The sequence below is a fragment of the Meleagris gallopavo genome, chromosome 10 (assembly GCF_000146605.3).
Source record: "Meleagris gallopavo isolate NT-WF06-2002-E0010 breed Aviagen turkey brand Nicholas breeding stock chromosome 10, Turkey_5.1, whole genome shotgun sequence".
NCBI lineage: Eukaryota > Metazoa > Chordata > Aves > Galliformes > Phasianidae > Meleagris > Meleagris gallopavo.
Window position 1 is genome coordinate 22,009,311 of NC_015020.2, and position 21,103 is coordinate 22,030,413.

At 42.0% G+C, this 21,103-nt stretch overlaps 2 protein-coding genes across 2 annotated transcripts; one reads left to right on the forward strand and one right to left on the reverse strand.

The window, feature by feature from the left end:
• Positions 1-2: 2 nt before the first annotated feature.
• Positions 3-3,776, forward strand: PCSK9 (proprotein convertase subtilisin/kexin type 9; the record flags this gene model as incomplete). The annotated part of the gene is made up of 10 exons (XM_031554986.1): positions 3-110; positions 309-432; positions 534-667; positions 754-895; positions 986-1,182; positions 1,280-1,463; positions 2,037-2,428; positions 2,500-2,665; positions 2,758-2,939; positions 3,009-3,776. Coding segments are annotated over 10 exons (1,797 nt in total), but the record flags the coding sequence as incomplete, so codon positions are not given.
• Positions 3,777-5,156: 1,380 nt separating this feature from the next.
• LOC104912436 (ubiquitin carboxyl-terminal hydrolase 24-like) lies at positions 5,157-20,987 on the reverse strand. Its single transcript, XM_010716084.1, has 23 exons — positions 20,883-20,987; positions 20,532-20,673; positions 20,022-20,141; positions 19,399-19,619; positions 18,884-19,008; positions 18,128-18,269; positions 17,645-17,795; positions 17,134-17,229; positions 16,394-16,497; positions 16,156-16,269; positions 15,326-15,422; positions 13,893-14,009; positions 13,167-13,259; positions 12,747-12,849; positions 11,953-12,074; positions 11,582-11,695; positions 11,262-11,327; positions 10,893-10,959; positions 9,519-9,597; positions 8,986-9,061; positions 8,102-8,188; positions 7,798-7,908; positions 5,157-7,632 (listed from the first exon to the last, which is right to left on the reverse strand). The coding sequence occupies exons 2-23, from the start codon at positions 20,649-20,651 to the stop codon at positions 7,570-7,572; spliced, it is 2,388 nt and encodes a 795-aa protein (XP_010714386.1). The 5' UTR covers positions 20,652-20,673; positions 20,883-20,987; the 3' UTR covers positions 5,157-7,569.
• Positions 20,988-21,103: the final 116 nt, after the last annotated feature.

Sequence of the window (21,103 nt, forward strand, 5' to 3'; positions counted from 1 at the left end):
GGGCGCTGCGGGTGCGGGCGGCACGGCGCGGGTACCCGAGTGAGCTGCTGCACGTCTTCAGCCTGCTGCCAGCCTTCCTGGTTAAGATGAGCAGCGACGTCCTGGACGTGGTATGAGCGTGGGGATAACGGTGTGAGCAGTGCGTGTTGGAAAGGAGCACTAAGGTCATCCTGCTGAGCTGCTATGGGTTGCATCTTGGCATCTCCATCCCCTGGAGATTGGCCAAAGGCTTTGCCCAGCCTTTGGCTACCTTTGGATGCAATCCAAGCTGTGGGGAGCTGAGAAGGATGCGTTGTGCTTCCCCACAGGCACTGAGGCTTCCACGTGTGGACTATGTAGAGGAGGATGCGTACGTCTTTGCACAGAGCATCCCCTGGAACCTGGGCAGGATCGTACCACCACTGCCCGGCACAGGCACCTACAGCCCTCCCAGTGAGCACAGGGGGTTCCAGCCCTTAGTGTGGCAGCTCTGGGGCTCCTGTCCCCATTTTGGGAGCACCGTGCTGATGGTTTGTTGTCTTTTCCCTGGGCAGATAAAGGTGACAAGGTGCAGATCTACCTGCTGGACACCAGCGTGCAGAGCACCCACCGGGAGATTGCAGGCAGGGTGTTCATCACTGACTTCCAGAATATCCCTGAGGAGGACAGCAGCCGCTTCCACAAGCAGGTGAGCCTATGGTTGCGTGGAAAACCTGGTGCTTAACCCCCCCCCTTTCTGCAATGCATCAGGGCATAAAGCCATCCCCGCTCCAGGCCAGCAAATGTGACAGCCACGGGACCCACATGGCCGGGGTGCTGAGTGGGCGCGATGCCGGCGTGGCCAGAGGCACACACATCCACAGCCTCCGTGTGCTGAACTGCCAGGGGAAGGGAACCATCAGCGGGACGCTCATCGGTGAGTGCCCAACTGGGAGAGGGAGCAGCCCGCCCTGCTCACCTCAACCCTGCCCTACCATCAGCCCCCATCCCTTGGCCCATCCCGCAGGCCTGGAATTTGTCGGGGCGTTGCTGGAGGCTCAGCCCAGCCCGCTGTTGGTGGTGCTGCTGCCCTTCGCTGGTGCCCACAGCCGTGTGCTGAACGCCGGCTGCCGGAGGATGGTGCAGATGGGGGCGGTGGTTGTTGTGGCTGCTGGGAACTACAAGGATGATGCCTGCCTGTATTCACCTGCGTCTGAGCCGGAGGTATGGGCAGGGGGGTTCCCAGGCTGTGGGGTCACATGGGAACATGCTGGTGCACACGCTAAGCCATCCGCACCCCCCTTTGTCATTGCCCCTCCAGGTGATCACAGTTGGGGCCACTAACCGTGAGGACCAGCCGGCCTCCATCGGCACGCTGGGCACCAACTTTGGCCGCTGTGTCGACCTGTTTGCCCCAGGGGACGACATCATCGGTGCCTCCAGTGATTGCAGCACCTGCTTCACCGCGCAGAGCGGCACGTCGCAGGCAGCTGCACACGTGGCAGGTGAGAGGTTTGCAGGGTCTCTTGTGGCTCAGGGTGGGATGTGTTTGCACCAAAACTGAATGGAAGATGTTGTATTTGGAGTATAGCACCTCTGACCCTTTCCAACTCATAGAACCATAGAATCATTAAGGCTGGAAAAGACCTGTAAGATCCCCAAGCCAATCCCACTCCACCATGCCCACTGCCCACATCCCTCAGTACCACATTTCCATGGTTCTGGAACACCTATAGGAATGGTGACTCCTCCACTTCCTGGGCACCCTGTTCCACTGCACCACTGTTCTTTTGGAGAATAAATTTTTCCCAGTACTCAGCCTGAAGCTCCTCTGGCACAACTTAAGGCCATTACCTCTCATCCTATCACTGTTACCCAGGAGAAGAGATTAGATTATTCGGGTGCACCTAGACGATGGGTCTCAGTGAGTTCCTCTTGCCTGTTGCTTCCCTTGATCCTGTTGTCCCCTCTCAGTCCCGTCACAGCGGGCAGCCTTAGGGACCCCAGCCCACCATCGTGGTGCGCCTGCGTCTCTTTGGCTTTCCTCACTTCTCACTGCATCCCCTCGGCTCCCGCAGGCATTGCGGCCATGCTGCTCAGTGCCGAGTCCCACTTCAGTGTGGCAGAGCTGCGGCAGCGCCTCCTGCACTTGGCCACCAAGAATGTTGTCAGCAAGGCCTGGTTCCCCGAGGAGCAGCAGCTGCAGACACCCAGCAGTGTGGTGGGGCTGCCTGCTCAGCTGGGCCCAGGTGAGGGCTGGCGGCTGGCAGTGCCTGAAACGTGCTGCGGGCCCTGCACTGACACCTCTCACCCCGTTGCAGATAAGGAGCTGCTGTGCCGCTCGGTGTGGTCGGCACGCTCAGGGCCCACCGGACATGCCACAGCCGTGGCTCGCTGTGCCGGCACCGAGGAGCTGCTGGGCTGCTCCAGCTTCTCACACAGCGGCCGGCGGCTGGGCGAGCGCATGGAGGTGAGGCACAAGGTGGCCCAAAAATGTCATCTGTGAGGTGTGTGCCAGTGACGCCATGCTCTCGGTCGCAGGACAAGGAGGGGCAGAAGCAGTGCGTGGCCCACAGCGCCTTTGAGGGCCGAGGGGTCTACGCCATCGCCAGGTGCTGCACGTGGCCCCACACCCAGTGCCGGCTCAGCGCCAGCTCACAGGGCGATGGTGTGGCTGGCTGCTCCTTGCAGGACCACGTGCTGACTGGTAACACTTCATAACACGGCTATGGGCCCTTGGGGCGTGGAGCTCGGTGGGGACATCCCTGAGTGCTGCTCCCACATCCCATCTCTGTGCAGGCTGCAGCTTCCACTCCTCTGTGGCTGTGCTGGGTGACGGCGGCAGGCCCGTGCTGGGGCTGGGCAGCAGGCCTGGTGGCTGTATGACAAGGCTGCAGGGCACAGCGCATGCATCCTGCTGCCCTGCTGCCCTGCTGGAGTGCCGCGTGAAGGAGCTGACGCCCCAGGGCTCTGCAGAGAAGGTACGGAGTGACACTGCATGGCTGCCACCTCGTCCAGATGTGGGTGCCTATCCATCCTTCTCCTTGCAGGTGACGGTGTCCTGTGATGCTGGCTGGACGTTGACAGGCTGCAGTGCTCACTCGCAGGGCCCTGGCACCTTGGGGTCCTACGCTGTGGATGACACCTGTGTTGCAGCCAGCACTCCTGGCAGCCACGCACCCAAGGCTGTCGCCATTTGTTGCCGGAGCCAGCAGTAGATGGCAGGGCACGGCCATGCCACGGCGCCCATCACAGCCTGGCTGAGCCCCAGCCCTGACCCCCAGCATAGGCAGCTTGCTGGCCCTGCCACCATTTCCCCACCTCATTCCTGTACATACAGTGACTGTACAGGCTGTTCGTGTTACCACACAGCTCCTACCTCTATACCAACAAAGCTCCCTTCTGTCCTTAAGTTTCAGCTAACTGATGCAACAAAGTTGAGTCATTTTCGGGTGGTTTGAAAATTGCCTACTCAGGTACCTGGAAGATTTCTTCACTTTTCAGCCACTGCAAAGCTCCTAATTTTAATTCTGCTTATTTAATTAGATTTTAGCTTGCAATGCTACGGAATCAGCTGCTGCTCCATTAGCGTGGTTTTTGTTGCTGGAGGACCTGCTGGTGTTCCACACTGCTGTAACTGTTCCCTTCCGCAGCTGCAAACAGACCCAGCTGCACTTCCTTATTGAAAAAAAGAACCGTCTTTTGTGGCACTTCCGTTTGTACTTTCAATATTTATTTGGAGTTTTATAAATAAACCTTTTTATAAATGTCTTCTAAAAATAAAATTCCTAGAGCAGCACTTAACAGATACGAGCCACGCTCTGATTTCTGTCCATCCCCAGGGGTAAAGGGTCCAGGGAAGAGCTGGGACGCTGTCTCTGAGCTCTGCTTTGTTAGTGACACAGCCAAGTTTGTTTCTAAAACAGCATTGGAATGCAAGAGCTTCAAGTTGTGGAAACATCACCAGGTTCAGGAAACACGTCCTTGGTGCTGTTGCCATGAACTCCGGGTGGCACGCAGCAAGGTCCGAGGCCAGAAGGTGAGCGCAGGGCTCAGGAAGCAGCAGCTCCCTGTTACTGGAATATATGACTTGTTTGGTGCTGTGTTGAGGACAGCTTTAAAAATAAAGCTTGACAATGCAGGTACAGGTGGATCTGTCAAGCTTTAGGTGCATTTTCCCCCATTGGTACCGACACGAGGCACTCCTCCAGCTTTAACTGGCACCAGGACACCAGGTAGGAAGCGCTGCTTGGAAAGGTTAGAAGATGGCAATAGCCCAACCCTAATTGAAACATGTAATTACATAACACACGTAGATAATCACAACCCATAGTTTTATCAGCTTCAATCTTCACACGGGGAAGAAAGAGAGGGCTGTTAGCTGAGAGCTTACAGAAAGCCCTGACGCAGCTGGCAATTTCCAGCAGACTGAAGGTACTCATGGGGCCATAACCACTTCTCCTCCACTGCTCCAGGCAGAAGCCATGGGGATGCTCACATGGCAGTGAGTCCAGCACAGCTCTCACGGCTCAGTTCACAGCCATGAGATCAGTGAAGGGAAATGATATGGGAAGATCAGCCCTTGCTCAGTATCTGTGTGCAGGTAAGCAGAAAAACTAATTTTGTTTGTTCTGGGGATCAAACTGAAAAGAAAAAAAAATAAGCCAGAAAGGTAAACCTGAGGGATCCTGTTACCTAAGGGCACCTGAGGCAGTTTTATCAGCCCAAGAAGCAGCACATGTACTTGATACCCAGTCCTCCTCCAGAGCAAACACTGCCAATGGAGGCTGCAGGCTGGGTGATGCTTGAAACACAAGCCCTTGTGCTTACACATGTCCTGAGGCCTCTAGCTTTGCTTGCAAAGGAAAGCAGAAAGGTGATGGGGATAGCAGCACAGCTCTCTGCACTGGGCACCAACAGATCTGCTCATCTTGCTATGAGGCACACAGAAGCCAGTCTAATCCACCACTGCAAGCAGAGCTAGGGTAAATCATTCAGGTAAGGTCAGGAAAAGGAACTGCAGACAGATACGATCTGACAGACACCAGAACATGTCCAGTGTGAGGCTGTTTGCTCCTGGCAGGTGCCAGTCAGCAAGATAACCTCTCAGAGCTCATTATCCAGAAGACCAGATGAAGAACTTTGAAGAAGATCCACAAAACAAGACAGTGTGTTGCACAGTCTAAAGATTACACTAGTTTTCTGTGAAAGGAATAACTTTATTCCATTGACCAGGAATCCCAAGACTGTTTATCAAGACTGCCTATTTTTCCAGTGCCACACGTTCATGTATTGATTGGACAGTATCTCCCCAAATGCTCACAGGCAGGCTGTGGCTGCTCTTCACTGAACATCATGTAAGCTGTATAAAAACATTTTCATCCAAAAAGATTGGCAGTAAAAATTACAACATAGAAATGCATCACAATTTACACAAAAACTAGTTTTGTTGAACTCTATTTTCCAAAAAAATAATCTTCAGCAGGTTCAAATGACAGCAGCTGGAAACCAAAATAATTGACTGAGTATCATCTTATTGCAAATTAAAACCATCGACTTTGTACAAGCGTGAGCAGAACCATGAAAAAGTTTGTATTGGTTTCAAGTATACAGTGGTGATGAGCCATCCTGATGCAGTTCTCCCATCAGTGCTTCTCTGGGCATGCAGTAATCGAGGACGTTGTTTCCATAGGAAATAACAGGAACCTGAAGTGACAAGTGGTGCCAACCCATAGGAACGTTACCAGCTTCCTCCATCACCATCACCACTGTGTACTGACTATTTGTGAAGATTTATGGCCCATTACGAAGCATTGGGGATGGGGGAAGAAAGAAAGGGGATCTGTAAGAAATGATTTATTCAAAATTAATTTAAAACGTCACACATTTAAAATGTCCCAGCACATTATCAGAAACATTTATAAAATGCTAACTTTGCCACGTGTCTGTGAAGACATTGTTTGGAAAAAAAAAATAAAAAATCAACCAACAGAGTGAGATATTCACTACAATGCCACCCTTGCATCTTTGCACACACAATTTACGACAAGTTTCTCTTAACCCGCAATAAGTTATAAAGCTGTACAGCTGAAATCATATCAGATGTTTGCTTCCAACAGTGAAATGACTGGTTAATTTCAATATTAGTGCACAACAGTGAAAAGCTGTCTGCTGCTTCTTGGTTCAGCAACAGTCTGTAGAAAGAAAAAAAGGCACTTTTTGGCTGGTTGTGCCTTTAACTTGGCAAATTTGTCTATTCTGGAGGTGCCCAGGCACTCCTTGAGATGCCCTCCCATTTCTGTGCATGTTTGTTTACATAATTTTTAAAGTAAGGCAGAATCCATAAATAAAGGCAAAAAGCAGTGCAGAAAATGTGACAAACGCAAAATGTACAAAGTATGAAGTTAGTTGGCACAAAAGTATCCAGAACCAGAAGTCACTGAACTAAATTTGATATGGAAAACAAAACCGTGCTCAAATCATCCCAACTGCCTTCCAGTTGTTTATGAGCAAATCAAAAGAGCTGTGATATTTTAAATGTTGTCTGGTCAAGTGAAAATATAAACAAAGCCAAATCACTCTTTCCCCGTGTTAAAATTGCTTAATAAAATCTGCACGACAGTGTCCCCAAACTCAATCAAGGAATTATTCATCATGTACAACCAATACTAACTTTCTCAGTAATTTGAAAGCATAAGCAAGTGATTGCAGGTCACAGGATTGAGACTACTTTTGATTCAATATGTCTCCAAAAGTAAAAAATTTCATGACTAAAACTGCAACAGAAATCCATTTTAAAGTGCTTCTTTTCTTTTAAACTACTTTTTTTTTTTTTAATTTATTATTTTTTAAATCCACCAGCATCCTTTCATAAACACTTGCATACCTTGAGAACGTTTTTCTTTTACGGCCCTTCCTGACTGCCTGTGGTTTTTGGAAGGGTACCAAAAAGACAAGCCATGCTAGAAGCTCCATGACCAAACCTTTCTGTAAGGAACTACTCTCCTTTGCAGAGCAATCTTACCGATCCTTCCATTAAAGAGCTTTACAAATGAGCAGGGAGACATATTAAATACAGAAGTCCTTATGTAAACTGATTCTTTAACTAATATTTTACAATGAAATGTAAGTCATCACACATCTTTATACAGAAATTTGAATATTCCTATTCAATATCAGAAAGATTAAAAATTTGCCCTCCATACATAAGGGCAGTCTGGTTTTTCTCTGTATAAAAACCAAAAGAATTTTTTTTTTTGCAGCATCACAGAAAAGCAACAGTTTTACATTCACTCATTTAATGTTCACATAAAAATTCAACCACTAGCGTTTGTGTATTTGATAAAATCTTCTTGACAAAAATGTTGTTGGTGTCTGGACTGTCACAAGCTACTGCAGGTGAAGATGCAGTTTTCTAGAGCATTTGTCAATCTGAAGCCTTCGTGGCTAAGAAATGCTTTTAGCTTTCAGGGAAACAACCTTCTCCAGCATTGCCATAGATCCTTCTCTTCCAGACTCTTGTAATAGCATAAGCAATAGGACTCTAGGTTTCAACAGGTACCAGGCATTAAATGTTTGAGTTGATCTGCTCTTGGGTTCACGGGTATCCTTTTATGGGTCAACATCATCAAGGTCACTTTTAGTCTCACCAATCATCATAGGAGACTCGGAGCCCTTTCAACACACACAAGGGGTGGGGAGAGAAAGATATGGTACGTTATTTATTTTTCATCAGGCACACAATTATTGTGATTACATTCAGTGATGGTTCTGACCCAAACTCTAGAAACAAGTTGAGCAATGCAACAGACAATAAATATGCCCTTATTTAATTGTTACCTGCTGTAGATGTCTGTCTCCATTCTCATTGGCTGGGCTACTTTCTGACCCATTACTGCTTCCAGACTGATCTTTTTCATTCAACAAGGCTGTGGCATAGGCAAGTGTGTCCTGTTAGGAGGTGACAAGATAATTGTATGGATTAATTTCTACAGAAACAGCCACAAGATATAGGTTTGTCAGGTAGGAATGGTGTGAAGTACAGTGGAATATGGTAAAGCTGCTAAAACTATAGCTGCTAACTGAAAAGTGAGAGGGGAAATAAATCAAGCTTAATACCATCTCCCAGGACTGACACACATACCTGTGCTGAAATAGTGCGCTGGAAGGTTTTTGCAGTTGATGTTTCATTGGAAACGTTACTCTGAGGTGCCCAGTAATGTTCAGACATCTGCATTAAAAAGTGCATTAAAAAGAGGCATAAAAAAACCAAGAAAGCTACAGAATAGCAGTATGAGCTTTACACGTGTAAGGTCTTATATACTTGTGATGACAGGTAGACTTAACAAGTCTAGAATAAGCTTCCTGAATCCGTCAACAAGCTGGAGAGCTGAGATACAGCCTTCTGATGCAGCCAAGAGCAGTTTCAGAGACTACTGCCCCTCAGCTGAAACCTAGTCATCAGCTCCTTCTGTCTGCCAGCGACATGACTGCAGGTTATCCAGCTGAAGAGCAGTGGATCCAGATATTCAACAAGCGTTTTCAGAAGCCAGTACTTTGTAAAAATAGGCACAGAACTATCCAGAGCTGTCAGTTCAAGAGAAGAGTGGCAACAAGTGCCAGCTGCACTGCGAACATCCTACTGACAAAACAAAAAGCTGTACATGTCAAAAGCTGTGTTCTGTGCAAAGCTTAGATGATGCTGTAAGAAATTCACTCCTCCAATGAAAAGAAGTCTAACAGGAATATAGTGGCACTGAAAGCTTCCCACATGACAAAGAACAATAATCATTATGACCATTTCCACTCAGTTACACTTATTGCACAAACAGCTAAGCCTAAAACATATGATGGCTTACCAAAGTTCTTGCATGTATCAGGTTTAACTTCATCCAAGCCCTCATTGTAAAAAAAAATAGTTTGTTTTTTTTGTCTTAAATCAACTTAAGATTCAAATAGAGAATGGAGGTTTTATAATTCTCGCTGTAAATAAAGTGATGTTTCTCCATACAGTTACAGCCAAACTACCTTTTTCTGTAGCCACTGCACAGCCCAACTCCAGTGGTGGGAATTCTCCTTGAAATAATCTTTTGCAGTAGGGCACCTTGGAAATTGAAATGAGTTTCATTATTAATGAACAAGGCACTCTTGCAAAGGGAAAAAAAAAAAATAACAATCCACATATATTTCTTTATGCTGCTGCCTTTTGCATGTTGACTTAAGCTGGATAATTCTATTATTAACCAAATTAGCAAGAACAATAAAAGTTTACACAAAGTAGTACCTCTGTACAGATACACTTGTTTCAGATCTATGCTTTATCAGGACATCTGCCAACTTCCAAGCAAACAGAATTTAGTAATCACAATATTTCATATACCTGGGGCAGTTTTCTTATCTTTATCTTGGTCTTAATGCTAGGCAGCTACTACTGTAAGCACCACTTATATTACAATAATAGAAGCTAAAGCTGATCAAAAGTAGAAAGAGCAGCAGCCTAAACAGTCACAGTGGGGTCTAATGCAAGAATAAGATTAAACAATGAAACCCATACTACTCACTTCTGAGCCAAAGTAACAAGGAACTTGACACACTGGTAACAGCGACTGCTGTCTACATGGTTGCTGTGGTGCATCAAGGCTGTGGGCAGAAACACTTGGATTAAAAACCACAGATCAGATTTCTGTGTACCAACTAGGTGGAAAATGCGACAAGCATGAAGCTAAAATTTTAGCTTACGTGGGAAAAGTTATTGCTACAGATATGTGAGCATTTGTGTTCAACACACTGTTATATCACTGGCAGTTTTGAGTATTTACAGAACTACTGGATTAAAAATAGATCAAAGTCAAAATGCAGTAATTCTTTCGAACGTGGTACCTGAATTTTAAACAGCCCTCTCCTAACAGTTTTTTCCCCCCTATAATCCATTTTATGTTAGATAATTGCTATGGTTACAGATTTGAAGAAAAAAAAGTTTGAAGCCACGGTGAAAAAGGAGGAAACCACCAGCTTCCTCCTGGATTATTATAACTTGCAAAACTAGGAGAATGTCTGAAGCTTCGTTACACAAACAAGATAGTAAAAATCCTCATGAGGACCACAGACAACTATTATTTGCTACTTTCTTTTCTTGGAGTAAAAGCAGCCAATGTGACTGACAGGTCATGGACCGCATGCAGTGAAACTGGAAGTTGTTTAGTGCTGTTGCTAGGCAGCTGCAAGGTAAACCCACAATATTAATTCCCAAAACTCACAGCAGTTCTTGTAAAGTGTGCTATTCAACAACAAACACAGTAAGCCTACAACATAAAGATTAAATTGAATAATTGCATCTCTCCTCTGCAGAAATAAATTGTCACGTATTGCCCAAATTACAGGATTGGTCCAAGTGGGACCCACATTACTGGAACTAAAATAACCACTATTCCCTTACATTACTTCTTGTTATCTTCTCTTCTGTTAGTCATACATGGAAATTAGTAACCAGAAGAGCAGTGAGGCATAAGAGAGAATATTTAGCTTTTTTTTTTTTAATTTTAAATATCTTTCTCACCAACACAGAATCTGAAACAAAATCAGGTGAAAGCCATAGTCTGAAACAGCTTCTCAACCAAACAGCTATGAAAGAGATACCCAAGCAGCACTTGCTGATTAGACGTGCTCTTTGAGCACTGTGTGGCTCATCTACATTTCTGTTAACAAAAAACCATTTCTCCTGATTCATACGAAGCAAGCTCTCATCATTCTGGGTCTTCCCCACGACTCCTGCATGCTTCAGTAGCTTCACTTCAGCGGTGGTTGTTAAATCAGATAATGCCAAGTTGTTTGCCATCAGAAATAAAACAGTTGGAAGGATTAAGAAACCAGAAGATAAGAATTATCAGCACAAGAGTTAGCAGAAGATAGCAGCATTCACACACTGGCTTACTTGCCTATTAATCCATTTTCAGTTTCAAAGGCAAATTTGATGCGCTCTACTTGTAAGGGGTCTTCGATGACCTGGCAAAAAAGGAAAAGGTCAACAAAAGTTATGCTTGAGACCTGCATCTGCACTACAAAATGGTTTTAACCACCTCAACATGAAAAACAAATGAGACTTATGAAGTTACCGTGTTGATAATCTGGTGTTAATGGAATTGTAAAAAGTATAAACTTTTAAACTGAAGGATCAAAGATATGTGAATGTTGAGATCATCTGTGCAGTCTTTGCCTTCTTATTATTCTTATTCTTCTTATTCTTATTATGCACTGATAGAAAATCCATCCAGTACTTAATGTGCAAGTCTTTACCATTCACCTACCAGTATCTCATGGAGTAACTGGAATATGTTTTTCAATTCATGAGGTGGAGCAGTTTCCAGTTGAGTCTGCATTAAGAAATATAACATTATTCAAACAGTAAAATAAGTTGATAGTGCAAAGAACTGACAGAGTACTTCACAGCCTTTTGAAAATTGGTCATTTTAAACTGCAGAAGTTAAAAACAAGAAAACCCTCCCAAAATCCAGCAAACTGTACTGACTGTTCTGCTGCAAATCCCAGTGCCATTCTACCATAAGACAGCATAACCAAAGCCTAGAAGAAACACTTATGTAAATACACCATCTTAATATCTCCATACCTTGATGAAGTGTAGCACAGTAAAGGAAAAGTGCTCATTACAAAAGCAGCAATACACCACCATCTCAATGAGAACAGATAGAGATCCAGTCAGCTCTCGTAATGCATACATCACCTAAAGGAAAGATGCAAGTAATTTTGTATATAGCCATGCAATTATTTTCAAGAGATGGATCAAGTTTATGATAAAATGAGTCTTTTTCAGGAAGGCTGTATTTTTTTCTCCCTTTTCTCACAGCACTTCACTCAGCTCCTGCTGCCCAGCTCCAGGGGCCTGGGTCAAGCATGGCCCATTCAGTGAGAACAACTCAAGTTAGCACTATCAGGCCAGATACATGTTCAAGTAAGGTAGAATTTAGAATGGATAGATACCTCTATTAAGTAAGGTTTTCCCTCGGACAAGAATAACAAGGCTTCCACTTCTTCATGGAGTGTCAAAAGTGGACCTGAAGTAGTGATGCTTAGAGGTGGACGTTGCTTAAAGAGACCAGGAGCTATAAGAGTAAACACAAAAACAATCCACAAATAATTGTTCCACACCTTGAAGTCACTGCTGACATTTGCTACCTTGTCATTTCTAAAGTCATTCACCTTGACTAGTTTTTATGGTGCCAGCCCAATAACAAACTTTAGTGCTAATGTATCATTTACATTATTGACAGTATAGGGAAATGAACTGCAAGAAAGCAAAAGCAGAATGTTCAGATCAACTATCAGAACTTTAGTATTTAATTTCATTCCCACCACTGCACATTCATCATGCTCAAAGCATTTATCATTCTTCTGTTACTTTATAATTTTTGACTGCCTCCAACTCCAGAAACTATAAACCTCAGATAAAAATCAAGTTTTCTTTCACAAAGAACAACTTTAAATTCCTTCTTGAGGGCACTGGAAATCCAAACTCATTCTATTATGTTTATTTGGAAAACTCTGCCTCCTGTAAAAAATATCCAACACAGTGTTTCATTGATTATTCTGCAGTAGCTCAGTCTAGAGACTCCCCTTGTGATTAGACATAACAGATGTGATTGATGTGAGTCTCTCACAGCCAACAACACAAGTTGACTCGTTCACGTGAGGCAAGACCTTACTGATGCTGAAGCTACTCCCAATCAAAATAACTGAAATGCAATGTTACCAAAAGCCAAAAATGCAATTCTTACCAACATTTCTTTGTGAAGAGACATCAGAGTGCAGAACAAGTAATGCGACAGTATTGTGAAGATATCCAAACTCACGTGCTTGTGCTGAACTCCACCTGCGGTTCTGTTTGAGACAAAGGGGAGATTTAATTGAGTTCTGATTGGTTGATTTAATCAAATTCTGTCAAGTCAAAACAGAACAATATCCTTAACAGCCCACCACCACATTCTAATCCTTCAAATTTGGTTCACAGTTTATTAACACCAGAATGACTCAACTTCTGCCAGCACTGCTACCTCTTCATGGCAGCACATGAGGAATGCTAAGATTTGCATGAAATTTGCAGAATAATCTAAGGAGTAATCTATTTTAATCAAACAACAAGGTTTTTGCCTGTAATGTAAGAATCTTAAACACAGGAATGGGTACATAAGCTTTACCTGATTACTCTGACGGTTGGGACCAAGGAGAAAGTTGATCATGTGCCTCAAAGCAGAATGTCTGAGAAGAAGACTGCTAGCCCTTATACCCTGCTGTTTAGACAATAATAATACATTACAGATCTATCTAGGTAAAGAATTTATGCTCTAAGGGACAGAAGTAAAACTTTGCTAAACATCTTTAAAAAGTTGTGAACTTCATAGATCAATAAGCTACACTTTTAAAGACACTTCATTGCATACAGCACACTGGAGAAACTAGGCCAGGATCAATATAGGCAGAATAACTATAAAAGAAGCAAACAAACAAAAGAATTAAGGGATAGACAGAACCCACAATGAGGTGAACAGCACAGTACTGTGCTGTCAATATTTCAATGTTTCTACTATTTACAGGACAAAAAAAAACCCCTCCAACTCCCTAGTATTTATTTTTTTAACAGCCAAAAAATCCCCAGTGAACAAAACCTCAACACTCAGACTTTGGAAATGATATCCTTTCTAGGTATAATTTGCTTGAATGTTTTTGTATGATTTCATCCCTAATCAGTCTTCAAAGCCACTCAGCACACACAAAAGAAAAAGAACCATCCTGAAACAAAGAACAAAAATGCTTCTGGAAGAGTTTCACTGTGCTGCTTAAGCCTTCCATGAAGATTGTTTAACTGTTTTATTACTGTCCTTTAAAATTGAAGTAATATGAAAAGATGATAAATGGTTGCTTACCTTCTGCACAAAATTGTTGAATAGTAAGAAGTACTGAGCACAGTTTTTACAGTTTTCAGGAACATCTTTATCCAGTAAAGCAAGTAGCACCTCCAATAACTGATGTAGATTTTTTAACTGCAAAAACAATTATTAACTTGCATTTAAATGCTTCTCTCCTGCTTAAAATACAGGCATTTCTACATTTTCAAGTTTGATTAACAAAACAGTATGTATGGTCAGCTACACTTGCTGTGATTAACATAAATAGCTAACGTAGGACTACAAACTTACCATTTCCAACTCTGAATTAACGTGCATATATTAAACAGGAGTGGAGTGAAAGCATCAGCACATTGGGTAACTTGCTTATAGAAGTGAAACTCAGTAGTTACACAGGTTTGCAATATTTTTTAAAGCAATTCAAATTAGTCACGTGGTAACTGATGTTCAAATGTTCCAGTCATTACAGTAATACACTGAGCACGCTAAGGGCCTTGGTATAATACTTATTACATCTTTGTTAACATAAACAGCTAACAGTAGGTAATCAGAAGCTCTCAAGCTATATTTTAAATGCCCATCTTCCTATTACTCTGTTAAGCTTAGAGAACTTCGCAGCAATCTTTCCTCAAAGCTCTAAATAAGAAGTTTTCTTCATACACAACAGCTTACACAACAGTTGTGCCTTCCAGCCGTCACATTGCTTTTTTTTAAAAAAAATTAAAATTGGATGCAAGAAAATCACTTCAGACTAAACAAGATTTGGGCACCTGAAAGTCCCTGCCATCTCCACTGACAGCTTATAGAAATATGACAGATGACAAAGTAGTTCTGACAGAGTTCTTCTAATACAAATGACTTGGTTCAGATATCCCATAAGGGACAGGTGAGCCTCGGACATTTTCACGTAATTTCTGCTGGGTTTTCTTACAATATTAAAATGAGCCAAATATAATAAACCTGCACTTCCCAAACTTACTTGCCAAGATTTTTTAGTAACAAGTTAAACTACTGAACAACAACCATAGTTCCAGTCTCTCCCTGGAACGTGACAGCTCAGTTACTGCTGTGGGCTTCTGACTGAGTGAGGAAGGATACCAGTTAAAAACTAAGCTGATTTCTGGGCTCTCTCTGTTAGAGAGAGAGAATAAATCTTACATTCTTATAATATTTGGAAACTGCATTTTTCGTGAGATGCCATACATTCATGTTGAAATGAGATAGAACTGTTTATAACCAATACTTTAAGCTTCTAGGAATTACAGCAGCACATTACTTCCCAGGGTAGGAGCAGACAAGCATTAACCTGTTCAAGAAAGAGCTACAAGCCTGCTGAAGATGAGAACCTTCCACTTTGTCATATGCAAATCACACTGCACTGCCTGCAAGTGAAATAAGAGATATTGGGTAGAGACAATCAACAGGATCATGGCTGATGAGGTGTCACAAACCTTCTCTTGATAAAGCAAGGCACTGTCGAGGGTTTTTTCAAGAATAGTAGCTACAGCAACTCGCACCTCTCTTACACTGCATTCCAGGAGGAAAGTCCTGGAAGATAAAAGGCAAAGCTGCAAGAAGAACTGGAATCAAAGCATACATATATTTACTATGATTAAGTGTGATATATATCATTTTAATAAGGGTAACAGTTCAAAAGCACCCCTTACACTACACTTCTGCGGATAAGCTTTAACTTACTTTCCTGCACTCCTGCTTCTCACTACAAAAGCTTATAACAACGCTTTATTCATTCACAACAAAAATCTAAAACTAAAAGCTACCACAGGATCCTGTCTTCCAACACAACTTTTAGGATAACCTCCTCCTTAGGTTGGCAAATCCCTCTGTTATCAGTTCTCCAAGAATTGCCTTAAGCTTATCTTGAGCTGGTGAGTGAAATACATTGCAATTCCTTTGTGATCACTGTCAGGTAAGTATTTAACTTACCTCACCTTAAACATTTTCACCACATTCTCTTTCCCTCTACTTGCAGGAGCAACTTGACAAACACATTCCAAGGCTTCCCTCTGAATTAAATTAGTTTGCATCCTTCATCTACACTGCACTATTATCATCTTTTCAGAATTACTGAAAAATCTGAACAGAGGTTTTTATTTCTAACATTTTCTTAAATGACAATTTAGAGCACCTGTTTAAAGAACATGCACAGTCAGCTTTTTAGCAATCTATCAGTACAGATATGCCAGATCACGTTATTTCAAAGCTCTATCCACAGGCAAGACACAAAACACTGCAACTAAGACAGAAATAGGGTACTTACTTTACAAGCTCCCGGCCCTCTGGTCCAACAAAATATTCAACTAACCACTGACAAGCATCAATACTTTTGGAGAGCAGTGCATCTATGGTTGCAATCCACTCTTCTGTATCAGCCCTTTAAAACCAAACCAGGGGAAAGGGTCAGTAATGAAAAACAGCTGCAAAACCCAAACAATGCTTCACCTCACTTCTTCCTTTTCTGCTAAGTCAGAAGTGGCTTTCCCTCAGTCAGACCTTACCTGAGTTTCTTCTTGGTTCGGAGATAAGTTTGGAAGAGGAACTGGACTGCCAACTGTAAGCTCACCTTTGCCATACATGGATAATAAGGATGTTTTACCTTAGTCTGAAAGAAACACCACATTTACTCCAGAGCAGACCTATACCTGCAGCACACATTCTGTCTCCTAAATAAGTCAGCATGCTCTATTCAAGTAATTTACTTCATATAGAAAACAAGACAAACCATACTTGTCTGTGCTGAAATCTGTTTCCAGTAACGACTACGCTAGTTTAACATATGTGCTAAAACAGGAACAAACTTGCTGTAAGGCCCACTATGTCTGTGGATTTAATAAATACTGGTTTGTTTATTAATCCATAACTACACTCAGAAAAAGTAATTAAGCTATATTCAAATGAGGGTCTATCAACTTCAAGATGACTAATGCCAATTTTTGTACCTTCCATGCACAGAGGAGTTTCTGTCCCTGTAGAGCTCTGTTTGCATCAGTTAATTTATTATTTTTTTTAATTATTATGGCACAATGACATTTTTCCCCTTTGCTGCAGCAGAAGGCTGAAGTCAGCTTTGAGATGGATGCTATCAGTGTGAAGAGTTACTGGAGTCCAAGAATAGCTCAGTTTGAAAAGCAAAATCATACCAAACACTTCTCTTCTAAATTTCCTGTTCTAGAGCTTCTCTAACTATTGCTAGTTAGTATTTTCAGAGTACTCAAATATTAAAAGTCTCATTACTTACAGCATTCAGTGAAGCCAGTGACAAAACAAAACTGAAGTAGTCACTACTGTATACATCTCTGTTCTTCATAAATTTGAGATTTTCATCTCTCACCATCTGCAGATTTTTTTTTTTTTTTAAAAAAAGAAGGCAAAAAATTAAAACACTGTTAAAAAAGCATTTAACTGACATTTGATCTCACACATAAATATGTATGGTGTTTAAAAACTAGAGTCAGACCTATTCTGTTCATACTCTGAATCACTACTTCAGTGGAGGGGAAAAATATATGAGAAACTTAGAAGACTGATGTAAAACCAAGAAATGATGAGTCAGTTTCAGGAGAAGTAACAACAAAACATACAAAATGCATCACTGAACAGCCTGTTACCTTTATATTTGAACCCAGTCACTTTTTAGCTTTGTCTTCAGCAATGGAATTGCCTCAAAGTCACCTTCAAAGTTTCTGTCCTCTTATTGTGAGCTTAAGCTTTGTATGAACAGCATTTAACTGGAATTTTGAGTGCTCTACCTGATATATCCGTACAGGCATCTTCTCAACAAAAAGTCCCTTTTTTTCACCTTTCCGGACCAGTTTAGTTAAGATGGACAGGCGATCACTGTTGGGTCTGTGGGGTCGTGGTGATGACTGGGGTGAAATTTCTGGTGAAGATGGAGCAGATCTAAAACATAATGGCAATAATGTAACTATGACAAATCTGTAGTTCAAGTCTGAAAATACCAATAGAGCCAGTATTACCTTAAGGCAAATTCAGATGACAGTCTAAATTATTTCTGAAGCTGTCAGTCAGCTTGAATTTCTTATTCCAACAGTGACACGAGTATGGAAGACGAAGTTACAAAAGCAATAAAAGGCCATTCATTAAGCAGCTTAAAGAAAAGCAGGGGGATAAGCATATTCTTGTGTGAAACAGGAATTATTTGTGCCTTCATTCTGGAGATGAATCTGTACACTAAAACAGGAGAAGCCTTTATGAATACAAGAGAAACTTACAGTGAGAGGTCCTCAGCTTCCTGACGCACGACGCTCACTCGACTTTTCTTTGGTAAGACTGGAGAGTTCTGATCAGACACTCTCTGATAAAACAGCATGTAGGCATTCCAGTATCGCCGACGCACATCAGGGTAAGGGTTAGCTGATGAGAGAAGAGGCATTTGATGAACCTTTGGGAATTTAGAATTCTTTTCATTCCTATAGGAGAGTAAAACTGAGTGTGCAAGCACAAAAGACTGCAGTACAGTTACTTCTTGGATTAAAATAAAAAAAATCAGTCTATGTTAGAGAAGAAGAAAAACAGCTCAAAAGTAAAGAACATATGTATATTAAGATGATAATCATCAAAATTACTCAGCATGTGAATAATGGTATCAATATATTTGGAATTAATTCCTTAGAGCACTGAAAAATTTAACTATGATCCCAAACCACATTTTACGCACATTCTGACTAGCCTAAACTAAGATCTAGTCTGTATTTTCTTCAAGCCACTTTAACAGTGTGCCATTTTATTTCTGAATCTCCTGTTATTAAGTCCACAAAGAGTTGAACAGAGAATACAGTTTAACTAATATTAGGTCATATACAAATGGTTACATCCTTCAGTAAAACAGAATGCTTTCACTAGAAAATGTTTGGGAAGGACTATTACACCAAATCATGCAAAGAGAATATAACAGACTCAGCTCCAACACCACTGAGAACCGGTATGAGATACAAAGCTACTGTAAATTAATCTTCAATTCTACTTACATTGATCATAGACTTTAGGTCTATACTCTCCACCAAAACATTCATACTCCAAGGTTTCATCAGTTAACTCAAATTCTTCAACAACAGTGTCATTAAATTTATACCACTTCCCCTTTCCGCATCCCCTGTAGTCAGAACAGAAACCATGTTATTTGACTGTTCAGCCAAAAACAGCAACAAAAACAATCACCAAGGAATATCATAGAAAGGAAGGCCCTTAACACACATTTGTTTTGACATGAAATAGAAAACTTATCTCAATGACAAAACTTGATTAAAAAAATTAAGCTTGATTAAAAACATTAGTGAAACCCATAATCTGCAACTGTGTGTCCCAAAAAGCACTCAGAATGCAACACAAGATACATAACAATTCATGAGACTCTGATAATGTTGATAGCAGTACTGGGTGTTAAGAAAGAAATGGTGCTTCCAACAGAGCTCTGAATGGCTCATTATAACTTCCTAAAACATGCAGTCTTTAGACTCACTATGTGAGCCTTCTTGGTTGTTACCTCCTGTCCTTTATAAAGGAGTAGTAATGCCCTGCATGAGCCTGGCCACTGTGAACAATCACACCAACAAGCTCATAGTTCTCTGTAGGTGCAACTTTCTTCCTTGGGGACCCTCCACCTCCTTGATCCATGTTTCTACCATTGTCCCCCACTTCTGAGGACGAGTCCTGGCGAGCCATCCCCGACACAGTGTAAGGCTCCATGTTCAGCATCCAGGGGAACTGTTTGAAGAGAGATTTTAGATTAAACAGGGATTATGTCATGCACTCACTCAGTGTAATTTTGTAAGTTGTATTAATACTTCCCACATTGTAAATACAACAAGAAAGCATGGTGCTACAACTTTTGGTTCTCCTGACACAGAATTTTAATAAAATATCTTTACAGAGGCTTTTGCTCATGCTTTCTGAAAGGAGTCTGAGAATGCTGCAGACAAGAACAGCTCAAAGAAAAAATACTTGTTTCTTTAGCATGATCATATTGTACCACATTTCAAAAGCCCAGTATCAAAATGTGAGGAAAAGAAGGGAGAACGAATAGGAAGCGCGAGTGCTTCCATTTTTCATTAAGAGGAGAGAAAGGGGAGGAGTGGGAACAGGAAGCATAGCTGAAAGTATTCTTACCCTTATTTGTTCATCATATTTAATAGAACGTCCGCTCTCCCAGTCAAAGCCAAATCTCATCAGGTGTATCACCAACAGGTTTGGTAAGACCTTAATGCATGTGCGCTTCACTGTAGTTCTCTTAAAAGGAGAAGGAAGTGTTGTCTTCATCTATATACCTCAAACATGCTCTAGTTTTTCTATAGATGTTTGATTCCAGCCATCTGATGTACAATACAGCTACTGGAGATAGGATAACTCTAATGCTGACAGACAGGGTACTATTACAGAGTTTGTGCAGTAGACTGGTATGTTTCAAAACATTTGACTGTTCTGCCATCCTCCTCAATGTTCATTTCACAATACAAGTTACAGGAAATGCAGAACACCACCTGCATCTGTTTAAGGATTTAACTTTTTGATTATGAAAAGAGTAAGCAAAATTTAAGTATGGCTTCACATGAGCATGTGACGCTTATGAAAACAACAAACCACAGCTGACTATTCTTTCACAGACATTAAGAACAATACCTTTTCTTTGCATTTTTCACAGTAGTACGCATTACTTCCTTCCAGAACTTCTCCCCTAACAAATTGATCCAATGATATTTCCAAACTTTGACACGAAGTCACACCTAAGTTGAGAGCCATGAAGGCTTCCTCTCGCTCATATCTAAATTCAAGAGGGAAAACGGTAAATACATCGACAGAGTAGAACCTATCCAACTTGCATTAACAAGACGTGCTTATGAAATAAGATTATGTTTGCCCCATAACTATCAACATCTATGATATTTACAGTCAATGGCATATTATCCCACCTTTTAGAGCTGTTTTAACAGTTATGGCAGCTGATATCTAACACACTAAATGTAACGTTACCTGTGAGGACAGTCCTTGCAGATCTTCTGATCAGAAAAGATACCTTGAAAAGTATTCTTAAATATTTGGTCTCTTCCTATTTTCTGTTGGAGATGTAAAATTAGACATCAGTTGTATATACTGGCAGAGTGAAAGACCAAGTATACAACATGAATTTAAAACTCCTGAATGTTATTTAGATTGTAAAATAATTCCAGTGGTTCCATGCCTTCTCTTCCAAG